Raw genomic sequence first — 17,116 nt, 5'->3', positions numbered from 1 at the left:
AAAAATGTGGTGAAGGCTTGGAACAGCTCAAGGAACAAAGCACACATCTTCAGCTGTAAACATGGTGGAGGCAGTGTGATGGCATGGGCATGCATTGCTTCCAGTGGCACTGGGTCATTGGTGTTTATTGATGATGTGACAGAAGAAGCAGCCGGATAAATTCTGCAGTGTTTAGAGATCTACTGTCAGCCCAGATTTAGCCAAATGCAGCAAAGCTGATTGGACGGCGCTTCACAATACAGATGGACAATGATCCAAAACAGAATCATTAGCAGGATTTACCTGTATAGAAGCAGAAGCCTATTAACAGGTTTATTTAATGTTTGTATTCATTGTCGGGGGTGTATTGTTGATTTGATTGTCCTAGGCATGGGTTAATTATTACACATTGGTCCAAAACACACCGCAAATGCAACCCAGGAGCTTTTGAAGGAAAATAGGTGGAATATTCTGCAATGGCCGAGTCAATCACCTGATCTCAACCCAATTGAGCATGCATTTCACTTGCTGAAGGCAGAAAGACTCACAGACAAAGAACAACTGAAGACAGCGGCAGTTAGAGCCTGGCAAAGCATTAGAAAGGAGGAAACCCAGTCTTTGGTAATGTCCATGGGTTCCAGACTTTAGGCAGTCATTGCCAGTAAAAGATTCTCAACAATATACTCGAAATGAACATTTTATTTATGATTATTTTCATTTGTCCAATTACATTTGAGCCCCTGAAAATGGAGGGACTGTGTATAAAAAAAAATTTAAAATTTGTACTTGACATTTATGTTCAACCCCTTGAATTAAAGCTGAAAGTGTGCACTTCAAATTCATTTGGATTGTTCCATTTTAGTTTTATCCTGGTGGCATACAGAGCCAATAGTATAAAAATTGTTCCTGTGTCCAAATATATGGACTTATACTTTTTCTAATTTTAACTTCTGTAAAAAAACATAAAAAAAATATTTATCTTGGACTCCTTGGGTGTTTTCTGGTTGGCATGCACCATTGAGACATGGAGATGTGACTCAAAAATGCAACTGAGACTTTTTTTTATGATTTCTTGGTTTTGAAAAGCGCACCAAAAATGCAGCATTTAGGCCTTTTCAATACACACCACAACTGCAGTGCAGTGATTTGAAGAGTCCCGTAGGGTTCAAACGGAAATATGTTTGTTGCATTTTTCCTTTAAAATTGTTTAGCAAGGTAAAAATGCTGCACAAATACATCAGTGTGAAAGGGCCCTAAGTGTGTATGTGGGGGTTTGCTTCATGCATGCAAGTCTTTTATTTAAAGATTTAGATTTTTTTAAGATGAAGTGTTTTTTTTTTTTTTTTCCTGTATTCCTGAGTTATCTCCAAAATTCATGCTCCCTTGCATATTGCATCCAGCTTTATCCTGCTGTTATATGCTGCTCTGGTGATGTAGCTGGGGTCCTGTGCCATTATCTTAGTTCTCTTCGGCTGGCTGCCTCTTCTGAGTTTAGATAGCCAGCTCCTGATGATGTGCTAAGCCCGCCTTGTGGCCTGTGGTCCCCAGCCTCTTGGAGGATGTGACCTGAATATTCCAGAAGCCTGCAGGATCAGGGACATGGCCTTATGGCCTAGGGCCAAATGGTGGCAGAGGCAGGGTCAAAGTGAAAATTTTAAAAAACCTAAATAAACACAGAAATAGAAAATGGCAATTTTGATTATGGAGGAGGAGAGGAGTAAACTGCTGTAATTAACTGTTAACACTGGTGTATGTCATTGGTACTTTTTGTGTGTGTATTTCTGTGCATCCTGTCTCTGTCCAGTGCAGTTTACTTTCACGAAAAGAGAACTTTTTCTTAGTTTTTTTTTTTTTATTCCTTTAATTTATATATGTTAAGGGGTTTACCGAGGAAATGGAATTTAAAATGTAAAAATGCTTTTTACTAGTGAAAATTCACGCCTGGCTGCAGAAGTTTACAAAGACATGCCAGAAACAAGTTTTACCCGCACAATATCCAATCCAGAAGTAGTTATGAAGCGACGAAGACAGCAGAAACTAGAGAAGAGGATGCAGGAGTTTCGAAGCTCAGATGGCCGCCCGGACTCTGGTAATTAAACACTTACTGTACCATTTTATTATTTTTTTTTTTTTTATTATACAGGATTTATATAGCGCCAACAGTTTGCTCAGCGCTTACAATATATTGGGAGACAATACAGCAACAATACAGTTCAATACAAGAGGGATAGGGAGGAGGGCCCTGCTCCTTGGAGCTTACAATCTAGGAGATTTTATTTTTATTACTATAATTAGACATTGAAAAGTAGGTTTTGGGTCTGAATAATTGATAAATAATGCATAATTGCCAGCTTATATTAGGGGTAGGAATAAAGGAAAGTAAATGTTCCACTATGTTCCTTCTTTTAATTAGTTTAATTAGCAGTGTACTAGTACTATAGTTGGCGTCCATGATTTACAAAACTCACCAGGATGCTAAATTGCTTGTCACATTAAAAAAAAAAATAATTTAAACTTGCTGTTTTTATACTTTTAGCTTCCTGGAAAGGAAAACAAATTTTGGTTGCCTTCATATAGCCACTGTGGTGATGATGGAGGGGAGTGGGGTGTATGAGGAGGGGAGTAGTTGCAAGTGCTGTGCTTAGTATGCCTAAGTATCCATGAGGAGCTATCATTTGTGGTTCAAGCTGTCCAGCCAGGGCAGCCATCAGAAATTTCTTCATTGCACCCACTTTTATTTTAACACACTTTCAAATTAATATATGAAAATGAAGAGTGTATTCCAGGTCATCAGTGCTTTCAAGATTTAACAGTTAAGGCCCCTTTCACACTGGCAGACTTTCACTTGCGTAACAATGCCACTCTCAGCTGTGCCCTGCACAAATATTTTCCAGCTTGCGGGACTACAATCTATGTGCCAGCAGCCTGAGAGTGATTGTTACTGGGTCAAGTTAATTACGCAATTAACCCTTCACACGGCCACCACCGCCTTTTTACAGAGAAGGAGGAAACTCGCAGATCCTAGCAGGAACACTATATTAGCATGAGCGTCTCTAGTACACACTGCCACCACAGACAGATATATATTCAGAGGATTATTACATACAGTAGCACTTTTCAAGAGACAGGGATTCCTTAGTTTGCATTAAAGCTTTAGAGACAGTTTCAACACTTTTCAAAACAGGATGTATTACTTAAAAGGTCAAAATGGTGCAATTAAAATATTTACAGAAAAGATGTTATAAAGATATAAAGAGCGCAATAAAACAACATAGAAATAAAAGCAAGGAGTTCAGAAGGCAGAATACTTGCAATGTCCTTGGACTGAGCAGAATCCAATTGTCCGAACAAAATGGTTGCCTTGGCTCTCAAGTCTGTTAGGTGTTTCCTGATTGATGTTAAACGAGAGCTGTCTTTCCTCCAGCATGTCAGTCTTTTTCTATCATATTAAAGGGGTGTCGCCTGAGAACAGATGACCAATCATCCATTGTGGGGATGGATCTTAGGCGGTAACCAAGGTTATGACCAAATCGCCTTTTCATACTAAGGTTAATAACCTCCAATAGGTACAGGTAACATCCTAGCAACTGGCAGATTATTATTCAGAATTATATTTCAAACGCAGGGATACTAAACACAGCGTACCTTTATTGCCCAGGAGGAAAGACTGCTTTCGTCTCTCTTGTAGGTGCTGATATAGTCATGTAAGGTGTTGTGTGACTCATATTAAAACGATCTATCCAAATATATACCTAATATTAATGTGCCAAGTTCCTGCTGAACTTTATGAATTGTATGAAAAATGTCTCATGTGGAATGTACGTTTTTATGGCACGCTCTATCCCTAATGGCCTAACAGGTCATGACTGACTGAGTCATTGTTTTACGATTGGGCAGAGGAAAGTGGTTTTCAAAGGAGACCCCTTGAACCAGACTAATTAGCGGTTTACAGCCCTGGAGCTTTATCTAGCTGTGTTTTATTTAGGATAAGAGGCCCTTTTGACCTCTGTTCAACTTACAGCTATAAATTCCATTCAAAAGGGAGGAGGGAGGACAGGAGAGACAACATGGCTGAGACCTAACAAGATGGCTGTCACGTACACCGTCCATGTCTCTATTGAACACAATCGTCACAGTGTCCGCCTGTCCATTTTTCAGGCGGACCCAATCGGACTCCTCATTTCTCTCTGTGAAGCTGTGGATGTCAGCAGGCATGTATCCATTCTCACCTGCTGGCATCCATCCAACTGCCCCTTAGAGATCAGCACACTGTGTCCCCTCTGCATCAGTGGACCTGTCATCCGCTTGCTCCGCGGGAGTCAGCGGGGAGATCACCTACTGAGCCAGTGGATCTGCTTATGGGTCCGCCCCGTGTGAAAGGTGCCATCACTACATTTCAGTTCGCCTTCCCTTTTTACATGCCCATTTCAGAGTGAAATAGGCATGTAAAGGAAGGTGGAGGTAAAATGTTCACCCTACCTTCCTTCACATGGCTATTTCATTTCAATCCAGCAAAGAGATGGCCCAGTCCAGCAGAGACATCCCCATATAGCAAAGATACAGCCCAATCCAGCAAAGAGACAGTCCAAAAACATCAGTTCAGCTCACAGGTATAGGGATTGTGCAGCAGCAATGTAGCACCTACACATTCAATGGGCAGGCCGGTCCACGAAAGCTCCCCCCTTCCTTTTCACCACCACTGACCAACCAAGCTCTGATCCCGACTCAGTGATGCAAGATGCAGCCCTTCACTAAGTTTGACTGAACCATGCTCCACCACGTTCTACCACCGGTTAAGGAAGCTGTAGTGGAGCGGGCAGCTCTGGACACTTGAGCTGCTGGGCCCTCAGGCCCCCTACGTGTGTACTTGCTGAAGAATGCTTGCTCCTACCAATGCCCAGGACATTATTTTTATGAAAGCTATGGAGACATATTTTTTTCTCCCACCAATTAGTTTCCCATTTTCTTAAGTTCCAAAGTTGAGGTATGATGATACCATAGCATCAGACTAACAATGATATGGCTACTTCGAAACCAGTTCAGCAATGACATTAAGCTTTTCTATAGTGCTAGGTTTAAATGAACTGCAGGTTAGTCTCATATTCTAATTATGTATTGTTGGCAATAGAAACCACTGCTGCTGTTAATACAGGTTTTTTTTTATCATTTTTATGTTTTTGTTTAATCCTAATTTTATTTATTCATTTACTTTTTCTTCAGGTGGGACATTGAGAATTTATGCGGACAGCTTAAAGCCAAACATTCCATACAAAACTATACTGTTGTCAACAAATGATACAGCTGATTTTGCTGTTATTGAAGCACTGGAAAAATATGGTATGGAGAAAGAAAATCCCAGAGATTTCTGCATTGCCAGGGTGAGGTTATGCTATTTTTTTTTCTCCTGTTATATTATGCATATACATATGTAAAGCATATTTGTACACTGTGTATTATAACTAATACACTTCAATTTTTTAAATATTTTGTGCCTACCCATGTGGTTCTATTTCTTAACTTATTTCTTAGTATATATACCTACCTAGGCCATTTTCAGGCCTCTTGTACATGGGAGTGTACACATTTTTTACTGAAACACAGAACACAATGTATTGTTGTCTGCAGAACAATACACACAGCTGGGTAAAGATCAGTAATAGAACGTTGAGTACAGAACCATAACGTTTTTAAGGGCTGTAATTTATGCTCTTATGCATGTATACATGTTTATATTGCAACACTGAGCTAATTCCCTAAAATAATGTATCATGTACAACCAATATAAATAGTGTTCATGACTTCATCCACTTTCGTATAAATATTGTATAAAAACAATTTGACAGTGAAAAAAATTCAAAGTTAAAAATCAGTCGCGAAAATCTTCAGTTCACTGTTAAATGCCAGTGAAGATAAATAATCTTTTCCAAGCATGCAATCATCCAAGTGAATCCACTCCACCTCTGTGCAACAAGTGAACGCTCACCAAAATGGTATGACCCCGAGTCTAAGTGGTCATGAATAGCATGGCTATTGTGTTGTAAAGACAGCTGTACCCATGTAAGGCTCCACATCCTTCCTTATTCACCTCATGAAGCAAGTTAGTTCCTGGTGTCACAGTTGACGAAATGCTTTTGGTGGAACTACACGCGCTGACGTCGCCACACACATCTGTACATGCAGATCGAGATTTGGATACTTTTAGCTGAATGGCATTATTTCTGCATAAAACATGAGTAACTTCTTTATATATAGAGATATTAAAATCAGTGGAGGCTTACATGGACACAATCATCTTTACAACCTACAGTGGATATAAAAAGTATACACACCCCTGTTAAAATGTCAGGTTTCTATGATGTAAAAAAGTGAGACAAAGATAAATAATTTCAGAACCTTTTCCACATTTAACTGCTTCCACGCCACCCTATAGCGGAAATACTGCTACAGGGCGGCACAGGTGTGCAAAATCACGTGTGTGTAACATATACGTGATTTTGCATTTCCGGGTAGGGGCGCGCACACCCGACCCACGCCGCCATCCGTGGCCTTGGCTGTTAATCACCGGTTCCTGGCCGATGATTACTGGCCAGCACCTGGTGATCGCCGAGTATCTCCAACGGGGGAGAGACTTGTGTGTAAACAATGCAGATCTCTCCCGTCAGCTCCTGCACACTGTATTGTATGGCTCTGCATAGCAGAGCCATACAAAGCAGTGTGCTTACATTGAAGCCAACACACAGTGAAACAGCACACAGTTAACTCTTTGATCACCCCAGATGCTAACCCCTTCCTGCCCAGTGCCAATAGTACAGTGCCAGTGCTGATCACTGTAGTGGTGTCACTGGGGATGTCAGTAACACCAAGTCAGTTTCCCTCCAGTGTCAGAATGCCTGCCGCAGACCCACTATAAGTCGCTGATCGCCACCATTACTAGTAAAAAAAAAAAAAAAAATCCAGTATCCATACCGCCATGTAAATTTCATTTGGGTGCAGCGTTGCATCACCATGCAATTGTCAGTTAAAGTAACGCAGTGCCATATCACAAAAAATGGCCTGGTCAGGAAGGGGGTTAAATCCTCTGCAGAGCAAGTGGTTAATGTAACCTTGGAGGGAAGTAAAAATAAAAAAATGAAATAATATGGTTGCATAGGTGTGCACACCCTTGAACTATTACTTTGTTGAAGCACCTTTTGATTTTATTACAGCACTCACTCTTTTTGAGTTTATCAGCATGGCATGTCTTGACTTGGCAATATCTGCCCACTCTTCCTTGCAAAAACACTCCAAATCTGTCAGATTGGGAGGGCATCTCCTGTGCACAGCCCTCTTCAGAACACCCCATAGATTTTCAGGTCTGGGCTCTGCCCGGCCATTCCAAAACTTTAATCTTCTTCTGGTGAAGCCATTCCAAATTTGTTGATTTGGATGTATGCTTTGGTTCGTTATCATGCTAAAAGATGAAGTTCCTCTTCATGTTCAGCTTTCTAGCAGAAGCCTGAAGGTTTTCTGCCAATATTGACTGATATTTGGGACTGTTCATAGTTCCCTCTACTTTGACTAAGGCCCAAGTTTCAGCTGAAGAAAAACATCCCCAAAGCATGATGCTGCCACCAACATGCTTCACTGTGGGTATGGTGTTCTTTTGGTGCTGTGCAGTGTTGTTTTTGCGCCAAACATCTTTTGGAATTCTGGCCAAAAAGTTCAACTTTGGTTTCATCAGACCATAACAGATTTTCTCAGTCTTTTGGGAGACTTCAGATGTGTTTTTGCAAAATTTAACTGGGCTTGGATGTTTTTTCCATAAGAAAAGGTTTCTGTCTTGCCACTCTACCCCATAGCCCAGACATATGAAGAATACGGAAGATTGTTGTCACATGAACCACACAGCCAGTACCTGCCAGATATTCCTGCAACTCCTTTAATGTTGCTGTAGGCCTCTTGGCAGCCTCCCAGGACCAGTTTTTTTTTCTCGTCTTTTCATCAATTTTGGAGGGACGTCCAGTTCTTGGTAATGTCACTGTTGCGCCATATTTTCTCCACTTAATGATGGCTGTCTTCACTGTATTTCATGGTATATCTAATGCCTTGGAAATTCTTTTGCACCCTTCTCCTGACTGATACCTTTTTAACAATGATATCCTAATGAGATTCCTCAGATGCTTTGAAAGCTCTCTGCGGACCATGGCTTTTGCTGTAGGATGCAACTTAGAAAATGTCAGGAAAGACCTACTTAGTCACTTTAAATGATGGCAGGTGTGTACTGAATCCTATTTAACATGATTTTGAATGTGATTGCTCAATTCTGAACACAGCTACATCCCCAGTTATAAGAGGGTGTGCACACATATGCAACCACATTTTTTTGGTTTGTTTAGCCCCCCCCACAAAAAAGTTTCTTAGTTTGTGTTTCAATTGCGTTGTACAGTTTATAGGTCACATTAAAGTTGGAAAAAATGCTGAAATTATTTATCTTTGTCTAATTTTTTTACATCACAGAAACCTGATATTTTAACAGGGGTGTGTAGACTTTTTTTATATACACTGTAATGGTCATGCTGTTTGTGACCATTCCGGCAATGAGGTTTATTCCCTTTGGGTAAGCTCTCACTTGTGGCTCTGAAGTGATATGGATTCAATTGGAAGGTTGCATCCATGGGAAAGATTATTTGAATGTCACTGGAATATATTGGAACTTTTTTGATTGTACATTTGATTGAGCGTTATATTTCATTGCCACTTAGAAGTGAACTTCAGATTTCCACAAATTATTATTTTATTTTTTTTTACCTTATTGTGTGTACTTTTTCACTGTGTCGCACATAGTTTTTATACAATATTTATATGAAGGCGGATGAAGTAGTGAACACCATTTTTTACTGAGTGTGCATGTTACATTGCGGTTGACTACTGAATGGAGAGTGCAAATCTGGTGCAGCTGTGCATTGTAACCAATCAGCTTCCATCTTCAGCTTGTTCAATTAAGCTTTGACAAAACTTGGAAGCTGACTGGTTTCTATCAGCTTTCAAGTTTTTGTCAAGCTTAATTGAACAAACTGAAGTTAAAAGCACCTAGATTGTAAGCTCTAACGAGCAGGGCCCTCTGTTTCCTCTTGTACAAAATTGTATTGTAACTGTAATGTCTACCTTCATTTTGCAAAGCGCTGCGCAAACTGTTGGCGCTGTATAAATCCTGTATAATAATTATTGGCTACAATGCAGAGCCACGCCAGATTTTGTACTCTCCAGTTTTAGTAAATCAATCCCATTATGTTAGGGAATTACTGCAGCACGTTTTTTCTTTTTCCTACTTTGAACTATATTATATGTCAAATATTGTGCAAGCTGCTTTTTGAAGTTTGGTTATAGCCTTAAGCGTGGATTAAGTTTTTTTACACATACACATGTTTATATGTGTTTATACAATGTCCTTACGGAACATTTTACTTTCTGTCCACAAGATCCTGAGTTTAAAAGAGAAGTATGGGTTTGTTTGTTTTTTTTTTTTTTTCTTCCAAATTTTACCCAGGTGGATGCACCATCCATCTGATGCTGCATCTGTCCCGTGCTGGCCCTGGGAACATATCGATCAAACACTGCTGATCGCTCAGTTCTCCCAGCTGCTCTAAGCAAAGAGTAGTGACTGTCAGTCACCGTTGTCCTCGCTGCCCCTCCAGCAGCATTGGAGCATTGGGCTGTGTGAGAGCGGCTGGTTTGGGCTCCCAGTGGCTCGTCCAGAAGGCCGAGCCAGGTGCCAGTTCAGGCTCCCAGGTGGTTGCAATCTTTCCCTAGCTTGGACCAGCTTTGTGATGTTGGTTGAAAGTGGGTTTTAGCCCGTTATCTGCTAAAAATGGGTCACAGGAGTGCAGAACAAACTGCACTCCTGTGATCCACAGAAGTACAACCAAACAAGCTTTGGCTTTACTTCCCCTTTAAACATCAGTAAATTATTATGTTCCTGTGCAGCTGGCCTTACTGCGGCCAGAAAGTTCTGTGCATCTTGATGTAACAAGAGCGACCTTGTTGGTGGCAACAAATAGCCTATGTTATGACCTCTCAGAGACTAAATATTTTCCCCTATGGCATTACTTCTCACTACTTGTTGCTACTTCCTTGCTAGCAAGCTCAATTTTGCAGTGTCCGCAAAAGTGAAGGAGTGATACCAATTGGGGTAGTGAAGTCATCGGCAGCAGAATCTCTGGTGTGACATCAACTTAAGTATTGATGTTACTTTACCATTAAAAGATGAACCTATTAACATTATAGATTTGGATGATTGATAGACATGCCTAAGATTTTCAAAGTATTATTAGTGCCAATAAATATGTTTAAAGGCAATAATTTTTTTCTTTTCTGGATAGACTGGGGAAATGTTTAAACCCCTGACAGTCTTTTGTTGCTGTTTGTGATCCCATTAGGCAGCTTGTAATCAGAACAAGAATAGAGAAGAAATCTTTGAATTGGCGCACCTGTTTCAGTGAAACGTTTCTTATAAGAGATTTCTCTTTACTTTGGAGAGGTTTAGCCTTCTTCTTATGTCTTGGGGACGGGAACAGAAATCTGCCCATTTGGACACTGAATAAAAAAAAAAAAGAGATCTAAAAATCCAAATATGTAATATACTTTCAATGTACTTTTGCTGAATATATCTAAATCATATTTGCTTAGGTAATGTTACCACCTGGCGGCCAACATTCAGACAAAGGTTTGAAAGAAACTATACTTGATGATGATGAATGCCCTCTACAGATATTCCGGGACTGGTCAAGTGATAAAGGTAATAAAAATACAAAATGACATAAGTCATCTCATAGATTTGCACATAGTTATCGGACGGTTTGCTTGTTTGAAGTACCTGTTAAATAATTTTTGTTCTTCGTTATTAAGGGATACAGGATTCTGATACTTAAGACAATATGTTTATATTGCTGCCTTGTGGAGGAATTTAAACTGGCAAACAAAAAAGGCATTGGCCAGCCAGATTTAACTCCTCCCACTCCCATCATGCCAGCGTTCTTGCTAGTCCTAAATAGTCGTTTTTTTTTTTTTTTGTTTTTTTTTGTTCTATTCAGAGAGGTTTAACCTTTTTTTCTTTTTTTTTTTTTTTTTTTTTTCCCTAGCCATTGTCTATTTTTTTTTTTTTTTTCTTCAGTCAAGACTCCACCGACATGTTTCTGAGCTTGGCTATTTATGCAGCTGTTCATTTTGACTGTGCTGAGCCAAAGATTTTGGGGCCTGCCTGAAATGTGATGGGTACTGGTCTCTGCTTGTGGCACTTGTTCTAGTCTTGAATGTGTTGCTAGTTGCAGAGCACTTTCCAGGTCCAGTGCCATGGCACAGCCCTTTATGTGATCCAGTCTCTGAAGACTTTAAGTGCTGAAGTGCTCTGTCACTAACTGGAGACTCTTGCGCACATTCTTTGGTTTCTTCTGTTAAGCAGTGCGTCAAAGCACAAAGCGAGCAGTCCTGCTAAATTGGATTTCACCAGATCTTTATCCACTAATCATTCCATGGCAGTCTGCAACTTCCCCTCTCAGGTACCTGACACTGACAGCCTGTATTGTTGTCCCCTGTTTTGCATCAATATACGCCTTGGTGTCTTCCTTAGCTCCTTTAGATGTGGCTTCTTCCTCAGCCTTATCCAGAAAGCAGTTCTTAGGCATGTTTGAGCCAAACTGCATATATGCTAGTTGACTCGGAGGCCATGAACAGATTCCTATGCCTTTCCCTCCGGAATCTTTCTCACATACCTGCAGAGGTAAAGGTCCCTCAGCCTACTGTGGATTCCGGACTTGTAACTTTTTATTTAGCACAAATGCGGTACTCACTGCACTTTGCGTTGCACCCAAGATCCACTGATCTTTGCAGGCTGAATATTTTTTTTTTTTTTACTGCAAATGTGGTTGCATTTATTTCTTTTTTTGAAACAGGTGGACCTGGGAGAAGACTCCACCTTTTTTCCTTTTAAAACACATTCTACTATCTGTCATTGCTACCTGGACATTCTGGCAACAGGCAACTGTTTCTCAGATTTACAAGACTGCCAACTGGTCTGTTTACATGTTCCCTAAGTTTTGCCAAGTAGCTGTTCAGTTCTCATCTAATACTAGCTTTGAACGTAAGGTCCTTTAGGCAACTCTTGAGCTTCAGGGCGCCCCAAGTTTTATTATTATGTGCACCTGTTAGCATATTTGCAATATTTCCCACACTTAATTTGCTCTGCTTTTTCATGTCCCAGTTGTCTTAGAATAACTGAATCCTGTGTCCTTCAATGGATGAGAAAGAAACAGGAGTTATTTTATTGTTCATTATGGGGCATGGGATAAGAAGTAAATCAGACAATTGGTTGGGTGGAGTTAACCTTTAACATATCACTAATTAGAAGTTGCAGATTGCTCTCCTTAAAGTCTAAGTCCATCTTTAAGACCACATCGCATGTTACTCCCTTATTTAGGATGTCTGATGGTTCCAAGCTGGCTCCTGCCTCAGTCAGGGACTGCAAGTTGTATGGTATTTCTTTGAAACGGAGCTGTAGTTATGGTTCGCTACTGTGGCACTCATTATTGTACATTTAGAAATCAAAATACAGATATTAAATTATTAGTCTCAGAGATAAACAAATGAATAATCCACCCATAGCTTAATATTTTTGGACTTGTGTATGATTTTAGAACTCCCTGTACAACTAATAAATTGCAAAACTTATAACTGTTTCCTGCAATGTGTTGGAGTTTTGTTATTGACATTTATAGAACAGAGGACTGTGAATGAATGACTCGGTTGTGTGGGCAGAGCACTGCACGGCTGCGCTGTTTTTGAAAAGTGACAGCTAGTACATGGAACTTCTCCCTGTACTTCTTTCATAGGGAGATAGGGGCAGTGGGCGGCAGCTGCAGGATAGGAAACATGTTAAATGTTCAACCCTAAAAACCATGTTCCTACAGGTGAACTTATCCTTTAAACACCTTATTTCCTTGCAGCAAGTGCTAAACCAGGCTTTAGCTAACAGTTGCCTACTGTGCATACATTCTCTATAAACACATATTTTGAATTGGATATAGTAGTCTTAAATGCTATCTGCATGACTTGATTAAAACCCCAGTGGTGTGCTGACTTGATTGGCATCATACCATTGTACTGCTGTGTGGATCAAGTGAAATGCCCATGCTTTCCATGTGAGAAGACCATGAAATAACCCACTGTCATGTTTTTAACAGATTTTTGTTGGTCAGTGACAGTACAGAAGCTGTCTGTTGAACAGCAGCTTGTGTTTACAATGGGTATAGTCAGGCTCTAGGTATTTAAATTTTCAGCTATGGAGGCTAAGAATTGCAATATGGTATCTCTAGTAAATTCCAGAAAGGCTGTGATTTCTTGAAAAGTTTCTGATTCAAGCTTTTTAGATTCAAGGCTCTAAAGAGATCCTCACAGAGTACCATTTGATTGATTGTACAATCTCTGTAAATCCTTTTCGATTTACTAATAATGAAGTCCTATCCAAGTAGCCAATTCAATTTGTATCTAATCAGACAGACCCTTAAATGACACAGTTGTTGGTACATCTGGTGGAGCTTATACAGCTATATTGTTATATATATATATATATATATATATATATATATATATATATAATATAGTCCTCTTTAGCCTGACATCCCTAATGTTACATGGTTAGTTCCAACAGTTGGTGTACCAAACACTTGTTTTAGATGCTGGTGCCATCAATTGGATTTTGTCCACAGTTCCCACATATAAAGTAACAGCAAGTTGTTGCACCACTCTTCATTTTATTGTCTGATTCTCAAACATCTTGTGTTCATTAATTGTATGTTACCCTACAAAGCGAGATTTAGTAAATGTGTGTGGTTAAACATGTTGTGTGTGTTTTTTTTTTTTTTTTAAATCTAGCTTCTAGGACAGGAATGGGCAAACTACGGCCCGCGGGCCGTATACCCTGCGGACCTTTTAAGCCGGCCCGGCGGACCTTTTAATCCTGCCCGCGGAGCGTGATACAAAAAAAAAACAGCCAGGGCAGGCAAACATTTGCATCATTCAGCGCGCTGAAATGCAATGATTGGCCAGTCTCGCTGCCACTCACATCCTGATAGCCAGTGATTGGCTGTCAGGATGTGTGTAGGCGGGGCAGCGTGACGAACGTGAGGGGAGCTAGGCTCCTCTCACAGTCCGCCCTGAAGACCGGAACGGCGCGGGAACACGGCGAGAGGAACGCGCGGAGCAAAGGTAAGTAAATTGACACGGGGGGACTTGGCTTACTACTTGGGGGGGAATAGTACTATGGGGTATGAAATGTTACAAATTTTAATTTATATTAATTCACACATACACATCAGCTTATATCACACATGCATCGGTGGAGTTACTTCCCCGTCTGTGTGTACTGCATTGGAAGACCATCTTCAATTCTGACAGTGAGGTTGCAGGTGGGATCTGCTGTCAAAACTGAAGCTGGCTCTGGAGTACAGCACACACAGATGGGGAAGTAATACCACCACTGTGTGTATGTTAAGCCCCCTCTTCCTGCTGTGTCACCTAATTCCATCCACCTGCCAGTCTGCTGCATATTGCCAGGGGGCTTCTCCACTGTGTCTGCCCCTTGTAAACAGACAACCCCCCCACTGCAGTTAGGAGGGACTGATGAGGTGGTGACATCAAATGAGACACCTTTTTATAGGCCATCAGTGGAGACTGAACCAGCTGATATTAATTTTCACTGACAAGGGGCAGGATTGCTTTCTAATTACTGATTTATTTCAGCTGGTGTCTCAGATTTCCATACCTTTTTGCACCTCCTTTTCCTCATGTGTTCAGTACTTTTTCCCTGTGTCATTACATTTTATTACACATAACTTAATTTCTTTATTTGTTTTAGTTTCTGTATATGTATGGATTGCATGGGTTGTTACTGACGTGGTGAAAATTTCATGTTATTCATCTGCTCATCTTCAAGCACTCCTAAAAGACACACCATAGAGCTACATACATTAGGCAAGTCAAATGTATCGGAAATAAATGCTGTAACTGCAGACCACAACGGCCTAACTTTAGAGTATTCCCAAACCATATGTAAAAAGGATCCCGTATTAACCTGACATTTATGGCAAATGGCTGTGTTACATCGACCCATACGATAGAGACGCTGAGGTGTATAATACATTTGATGTAAATAACGCAATTGAAACATTTTGTCCCTTGAAGAGATACAGTAACTTTACTCACATAGGTGGCCAAGACATCTTTCCAGTTCTCCATAAACTCTGGGACAATAGCAAACCATCGCTCATGTGTGCGATGACACTGCCTATTGTCTATTAGAGTCAATTCTGCATAGTATGACGATACAAGTTTAGTGTGTTTCCTTTGTAGGAGAAGGTTTTCCAGTCTGGTGTTGGTCAGAGTAACTTCCCCAGGGCCATACTGAGCTACTGCTGCATGCCTTAACTAAGCATACCGAAAATATGAAGAACCCGCTACTCCCTTTTCCCACCTCATTTGCAAAAAAGACTTCAGCCGCCCCTGCACAAAAAGCTGATGTGCATATTTAAGACTATGTTGGGCCCGTTGTTCTCCCTCCATCTTATAAAATTCAGGCAAATTTGGATTGCACCAAAGAGGTGCACCTGGCGACATGGCAAGGGTTGCATCAGAAATATGTTTCGCACATACCTCTCCTCTGTAAAAATGGTTCAATAAGGCCTCATAGGAGGTAGCCACCGCCGCCTCTACAGCTGTAGCCACATTATGCAGTTGAGGAAACATCCTCCAGTGTACGTACATTAACTGAGGAGCAAAATAATAAGTTCGTAAGTCAGGTAAAGCTAGTTTCCCCCCTGTGTATTGGCAGTTGAAGTATTTCTAGGGCCACCCGAGGAGGTTTGGAACCCCATAAAAAGGTGCCAAGCAGGGAGTTAATACATTTAAAAATTTGTTTAGAAATATAAATGGGCGCATTGGAGAGGGCATATAAAAATTTCGGTAGATATATCATTTTAAACAAATTTTCTCTGCCTAGCATTGTCAAGGGCAATTCCTTCCAATTACAAACCCTGTCTTTAAACACACTTACTATAGGCCAAGGATTATTGTCTAGGTATGATTGTAACGGAAGCTGTATATTTATCCCTAGGTACTTAAATTTATCCGATATCCCAATGGGACACCCCAGATCCGAAATCCGCAACTGTTGGCCATCCAAAGGGAATAATGTAGATTTAGACCAGTTTATTCGAAATCCTGAATAATCTCCAAATTCTTGTATCACTGAAAAAGGTTTAGGTTAGCGACACCGGAGCATCATTTAAGTGTAATAACATGTCATCCGCATATAATGACACACATTCCTCCAACTCCCCCAACTTTAAACCACCTCTCTGCTTTTTAATGCCAATTTCCTACCTCCACCTCTACTTAATTTTAGGGATATGATCAGTGGCTATATACTTTATTTGTAATAGCCATGTGGTTTCATAGGGAAAGTGTTTAACCAACAGTATTTCTATTTTTTTAGTTACATGAATAATGTGGTTAAAAAAGACACATGAACATAGAGTTCAATGAATGTGAATATTAACCACAGCTTACATATATGTTGAGCTTAAAGTATATCTAAACCCAAAACTTCCCCTTTTCTCTTTCATAGAGTAGGAAGTGGTTTGATGGTAAATTTAAAAAAAAAAAAGTTTGGAGGTCTTTTTTAATATTGCGGAAACAATCTGCAAATTCCTGCATGTTACTTGATTTAGTGCAGTCACCCAGAAAGGTTACATGTCCATAGTATGATAGGAACACCTTAATGTAAGCAGGGAAACTTGTGTTACTGTAAGTCTTTCTTCAATTTTTATGTTCATTTTCTTAAAGTGTTACTAAACCCAGGACCCTGCATTCACTTATCTGGTCTCCCACAGTACACAGAACATGGAAATGCAATTATTTTAGTAAATATAAACTGCTAAATACCTTTTCTCATTAGAAGTTAGAGCAGTATTGTGGTTTCTATCTGGTTCTACAAGCTTTAGCTAGTGCTTGGCTGGAGGAGTTTTGTTTGTGCTTTAGGAGGACCCTTGACCTCTGTCTGGGCAGTGCTGATTGGCCCTGTTCTGATCACATGCACTCTCCCAAGAAA

General features: G+C 40.3%; 1 protein-coding gene across 23 annotated transcripts in view; it reads left to right on the top strand.

Moving 5' to 3' along the window:
* Window positions 1-17,116, top strand: part of AFDN (afadin, adherens junction formation factor) — a 314,907-nt gene that overhangs the window by 92,859 nt on the left and 204,932 nt on the right. For all 23 annotated transcript variants that reach the window (XR_016311500.1, XM_089668566.1, XM_089668562.1 and 20 more), the window contains exons 5-7: window positions 1,908-2,068; window positions 5,200-5,357; window positions 10,645-10,753. Coding sequence is in view for 22 of the 23 variants with exons in the window: in XM_089668566.1 (XP_089524692.1) it covers window positions 1,908-2,068; window positions 5,200-5,357; window positions 10,645-10,753 (428 nt within the window). In the remaining variant the exon portion in view is untranslated. The remainder of the gene's footprint in view (window positions 1-1,907; window positions 2,069-5,199; window positions 5,358-10,644; window positions 10,754-17,116) is intronic.

This window comes from Staurois parvus, unplaced genomic scaffold, assembly GCF_062004578.1.
Source record: "Staurois parvus isolate SC_StPar_1 unplaced genomic scaffold, SC_StPar_1.0 ptg000059l, whole genome shotgun sequence".
NCBI lineage: Eukaryota > Metazoa > Chordata > Amphibia > Anura > Ranidae > Staurois > Staurois parvus.
The sequence above is the reverse complement of the archived record's forward strand: the minus strand, read 5'-3'. Positions and strand labels throughout refer to the sequence as shown.